Raw genomic sequence first — 5,912 nt, 5'->3', positions numbered from 1 at the left:
GAAGTCAAGTTGACCTTTATTTATATGAGGAGAGGGATCTAGTTAGGTTGGCTTTTACATTAATAATTAATATAGCTTTTAATTATTAATATCTTTTCCTTTGTGCAAATTGCCTTTTGAATATAGGGTCGGCCCTATTTAGGGAACATGTTTCCTTAGTGTGGCGTGAGGATTAGGTTAGGGAGTGGCGTGTGAGAGATGGCCCAACTGTACACATTAAAGAGGGGCCAACCCTTTGGACGGATTCCAATGTTGCCTAAGACAATTGGAATCCGCCCCTTCTACTTAATTACAATCAACAATAACTCTAGGCACTCCCTTGCTTTGATGTTGTGCTACAATTGACTATGGAAGTAACTACCCTTAACTAAAAAATAAATAAATAATAATAAAAATAACAATAACAATAACAATAACAATAAAAATAACAATAATAAATAATAATAATAATAATAATAATAATAATAATAATAATAATAATAATAATAAAATAATAGTAGTAGTAGTAGCAGTAGCAATAGCAGTAGAAAAACAAAACAAACATGATAGAGTGCATACAAGAGAGAGTTTGCTCACATGAGAGTAAGAGGTGGCTATATCTAGAACACTCCACCAAGAGAAGCATATTCATGGTCAATGTAGGATAAAATACAAATGTCTTATGCAAACTTAATTAACAACTTCTAATTTTTTTTTGTAAGGCAACTAGTTAGATAATATATCTCATTCACATTCACATTAAAAGATGTATAATACTATATCAAAATGCCAATCTCTTTCACTTATCAAAAATCAAAAGACATAAAATTAAAAATATAATAATAACAATTAATATAACATTATTTAAATTTCACAAATAAATCTATATGAAAAATTAATATTGATCTCCACCTCATCATACCAATCATTCGTTGCCTTATCTAATTTTAATATACCAATCTACATAATATCAATAGAAAGAAAAACACCTTGAGTTCTACCTAAAAAAAGCATTGTACTTTGAGATTAGATTTCTTTTGGATTATATTCTTAGAGTATATAGTATGGGTGAGCCATGAGATGTCATTGAGCAAAAATAACCTTTTTAGTCAAAATATGCCCAAACTTTACTAGACAATTTTATGCCATCAAAAGGTTTCTAGAATCTTTCTATTTAAAGATTCTTAAATATAGGACTAGAAGACTTAATATAATGATGTTTTAAAATAGAATTGTGATTAAGATTATTTTTAGATTAAAAAAATAATCTTTGAAAGTTATGTCTATTAATAAGACTACTTCAAAAAATAAAAAAATATATTTATATTGATCATAATAAAAAAAAATAAAATTGAGCATAACATTAACTTGCGGTTATACAAGACGCCCATAGAGTAGAATCCCAAAACTTAGACAAAAGCCTTCAAAAGCGGGCCGTTAACCGACTTAAACCGGCCGACACAAAAGAAACACTCCGAAACAACACGCAAGGAAAAAAAGAAGAAGAATCCGGGAGCTTATAAAAAGTAAAGCATGGTTATTTAAGATTTAATCCCGTGGCTGTGAATAATATCTTTTGCTCTCCTTTAAATCTCCGCTCCATTTATAACCCACTATAAATTATCTATTTGGTGTGGTGGTGTTTCTCATTCAGCTGCTTTGAATCGATTGGTTTTGGCTTTGGGCGAAAGTTTGGTTAGAGGTCTTGTTCGTCTTCTTTACAGGTATGTGATGTCTTTCTGCCGCTGTAAATCTGTGAGACCTTTTGTCTATTCCTTCTAGTTTTTCTCTCTCTGATCTTTGATTTGTCGAAAGGGCTTTATTGAAGAAGCAAGTTTTATGTATTTTCCGTTTTGTTATCTTTTATTGTTGCTATAATCAGGGGTTAGGGTTAGGGGTTTGTGATTACTTCGAATTTTCCCTTGAGGGTTATTTTGTGCAAGCACTGTTGAAAGGGTCAGTCGATCCTTTGCCACGGCAGGGTTTTGTTTTGTTTGCTATTTGATTGCTACACTAAAATTTTACTGTGGATCAGAATTGAGCGCCTGCGTGCTCTTCCTTGTTGGATTGATTTATTTTGATTAGGTTAGATTTTCTCTAGCGCAAAATTTCGTTTTGGATGCCTTAGAGGAGGGTTGTCTATTAGGATATCCGTTACCCTAATAAACAACCTTCGATTTTATCCAGTTTGCGGTTCGAACGTGGTGTTGCCCACTGGGTATTCAGTACCCAGGAAGTTAGTTTTGTCTCCCCACAGAATTTTGTAGCTGCTTAATCGTCTGTCTTGGGGATTTGAAGCTGAGTCCTGACTGTGAAGGATTCAATAATTTAAGAATTCTATTTTATTTTAGTTCTGTGAATTTCTGTGTCCGAGTAACTCAATGGTTCCATGTCAACGTTAGGTTTTTCTTGTTAGGGTATTCTGCACCTATTTTTGTGCCTTTGCGGCGAGTTTCCTCGTTTGCTTGTTTATTGTGCACAGTAAGTTAAATCGAGGACTTCACTCAATTTCAGAAACACTTCGTCATCTTTCTACGGATTTTAATTGGTCCTTTATGTGAAAGACTTGATCTTTATAGCACTAGAGATTACCCTGTTTGGATTTTAGTATTGGACTAGATTTGCCTTGGCATTCATTTATTTATTGCGTTGACATACGACAAGCATTGTTTGTTAGGGTTTAAGGTCCAAAAAAATTGAGATCTTTCCTCATGTAATATCTGTGGCTTTTAATTTTGGATCAGGTTTGTTCAAGCTTTCATTCTTTGTTGTTTGGGGTTGACAGAAGATTGGTTGTAGTGCTTTATGGTTTAAGGTCTTAAAATATCCACTCACCTCTGTTGTAGAACCAATAAAAAATACAATAAATTTATTTTAAAACTTCCCTTCATCTTTATACCACTTTGAGATTACCGTGTTTGCATTTTATTATTGGACTAGTTTTGCCCGGGTTTCGTTTATTGCCATTTCATTTTTTGTTGGATTGGCATAAGTTGAGCCTTGGTTGTGTGCGCTTAAGGTCTTTTGCTAAAACACTATTTTAGTGTCTTTATCCATTGATTGGTTGAGTTTAATGAGGCGTATCTTATTTGAAATGAAGTCCCTTGATATATTTATGACTTTTTCCAATTGGTGCTTGGAAATGCTCACCATCAATTTTATATTTAATTTTAGCTAAAAGCGGACAACGCTTGATGGGACTTGAAAGTAGGTCATTATCATCACTTGCTCTTTTTTGCTTTTCTTAGAGAAGGATTCAAAGTTTGCTTAATCTCTGCCCAAGGCTACACACTACCATATTTCACTGCAACCTCGTTCACCTTCAATTTGATTCCTGAAGTATAATTGTTTGCTAAGTTGCCGGTATAGGGTATGGACATGGAAACAGGCTTAGAATCAGGATTTGGATATCCTGGTACATCAATTTTTTCCTTGGTTTTCATTGTCATCCATATTGGCTTTGGCAATTTTTAAAACACATGCATCCGCACATGGGGGCTATATCCCGGTTCTTTGCTGCCCCTTCCTTGTTGTCAACTTACTTATGTGATAGGAAGTGCAAGTTGTTAAATTATGGAATCGTCCAGCTACTACTGACTTTCTTTCACCTTCATTTTATCATTGTTTTTAAATATTGACTTGTTTTTAATTTTTGAAGGGCGTGAAATTCTCTTTCGCTTCATGTTTTATTTCATTGATGACAATTCTTAATCTGGCCATTTTTATTGTAGTTTGAGTCATAGTAGCAAAATATATCTAAATTCACCTGGGATAATAAACTCCCTTAGAAATTTATATATCATCATCATACATGCTGCTAAAACCCTTTCTTATTATTAGTGTATAATTCAGAATTTTGGATTTCTTTTCTATTTTAAGACCAAGTTGTGTTATTTTCTCTATCTCAGAGGTGTTAACTTAAAAAATAGTTTACTTGTTTTAGATGTTAGTTTTTGTCATCCTACTTCTGGGCAAAAGCACATGTTATGAATGCCTTTTTTTTATATTTTTAAAAAGATTTGAGGGTGAGCAAAAACTTTTCTGAACTTCTCAATTTTCTATTATGACGAAACAGATGCTCTTAATCCTTTCCATTAATTATTGAAGCTTTTTTGTTCTTCGCTACTTTGGCATGCACCATCTCCTTTTTATGTTAATTGCTGAATGTTTAATTGAAGTCCTGTGCTTTTAGAACACTTATGTGTTCCTCAATTTAGGGATTTTTATTGATTATTTTACTTATTTTGCTTTTTGTGGTTACAACAGCAAGAGTTCTGAGGAAATTTGTTTTTATCTATTGGAAGATTTGAAGTTTCGAAAAAAAACCACAAGCACTCCTATCTGTCCGTGTTTCACAACAAACAAGTTTCATGTCAGATCTAGACGTTCAGATTCCTGGAGCATTTGGTAAGTGTACAAGCACTTTACTTGAATTCCTTTTATCCATTTCTGTTGTTTGTTACCTGGTCTAATCTTGTTCATCTCATTTGTTTGTCAGATCCATTCGCTGAAGCAAATGCTGAAGACTCTGGTGCTGGATCCAAAGAGTATGTCCATGTGCGCATACAACAGCGAAACGGTAGAAAGAGTCTAACAACTGTACAAGGCTTAAAGAAAGAATTTAGTTACAACAAAATTCTTAAAGATCTGAAGAAAGAGTTCTGTTGTAATGGAACTGTTGTGCAGGATCCTGAACTTGGGCAGGTATGTATGTCTTTTTAATTGGACAATTGATATTATCGATTGCATTTCTTTTGACCTTGGTATTAAGAAATCTATGTTGCATTTTATACAATTGCAGGTGATTCAGCTACAAGGTGATCAGAGGAAGAATGTGTCAAATTTCCTGATACAGGTATATTTTACTGCAATCTACAGCACATTGTTTACGCTAATTGGTTTTTGTCATGCACTTGCTCACTATTTTATTTTTTTGGGCTGGCGCAGGCTGGAATTGTGAAGAAGGACAATATAAAGATTCATGGTTTCTGAGTTATAACTCTTAATTAAGCCGCTGTTTTATGCACATTACGATAAACTCGGCTTATTTTTTATCTATTTGTGACAATGTTATCGTTTACCTTGGATTTTAGAGTGATACTACTGGTGGCCTTGCTGTATGTGTCTAGTACTCCATTGTGAAGTAACTATACACTGATGAATCTAATATATGGTTCTTCTGTAGTTATATATCTATGACTTCCTATTGGGTATGACATATTATTACATAATGATCATTGCGCTGTTTCCCAATTTTGGTTTGGGATTGCTTTCTTGTGCTCTGACTTGCATGAAGGTGACCGTCATTCTGTTTGAATCCACAAAAACCTAATGTTCGTTATCTAGCATTTAATGAATGAAAGTATCGTTGTAATTATCATGCATTTGTAGGTTTAATCCAGAACTCTGATTAGGTTGACATTAATAAATTTAAGTTGATAATATGTGCGTCTTTTACATCAAGGAAATAAATTGCTCTAGTGTATAGGATTTAAAATGTGTTATTTTGTGCTTTTCTTGTAATGGTCTTCTGTTTTTTCGATGCATAATGCCAATGAGAACTGATTGTCAATGTTGGATGAGGAAAGGTCTTTAAGAGGTGTCTGTAGCTCTGCTAACGTATATTATTTTATATTAATATGCGCGTGTTAATTATTCTATACCACGGATATTGGGAACTCTGGTCTTATGTGGTCCGTCTATATTGTAACCTGTTTAGTAGACAATTATGTTCATTTCTTGCATACTTTCTTGTGGAAGAATATCTTTGTTTTTTTGTAGCTGTCTAGCATATTTATTTGAAACAATGACTTTGCAATATTTAACTGTGTTTTTTTTCATCACCTTCGTCTTCCTAAATGTCAAATGAGAAATACACAAATGCCTATTTCTGGATGGTCTTATTTAATACTTGATACTTAATTTATAGCTAG

At 33.3% G+C, this 5,912-nt stretch overlaps 1 protein-coding gene across 2 annotated transcripts; it reads left to right on the top strand.

Annotated features, from left to right (window-relative positions):
* Window positions 1–1,441: 1,441 nt before the first annotated feature.
* Window positions 1,442–5,232, top strand: LOC131052721 (protein translation factor SUI1 homolog 2). Of its 2 annotated transcripts, none has more exons than XM_057987320.2 (5): window positions 1,442–1,703; window positions 4,284–4,386; window positions 4,478–4,683; window positions 4,781–4,834; window positions 4,927–5,232. In XM_057987320.2, the coding sequence occupies exons 2-5, from the start codon at window positions 4,350–4,352 to the stop codon at window positions 4,969–4,971; spliced, it is 342 nt and encodes a 113-aa protein (XP_057843303.1). In that variant the 5' UTR covers window positions 1,442–1,703; window positions 4,284–4,349; the 3' UTR covers window positions 4,972–5,232. The 2 variants fall into 2 exon arrangements, with proteins under 2 accessions (XP_057843303.1, XP_057843296.1); XM_057987313.2 differs by having other exon boundaries at window positions 1,475–1,703; window positions 4,246–4,386.
* Window positions 5,233–5,912: the final 680 nt, after the last annotated feature.

This window comes from Cryptomeria japonica, chromosome 8, assembly GCF_030272615.1.
Source record: "Cryptomeria japonica chromosome 8, Sugi_1.0, whole genome shotgun sequence".
In the NCBI taxonomy this organism is placed as follows: domain Eukaryota; kingdom Viridiplantae; phylum Streptophyta; class Pinopsida; order Cupressales; family Cupressaceae; genus Cryptomeria; species Cryptomeria japonica.
This window is presented reverse-complemented; position numbering and strand designations above follow the sequence as displayed.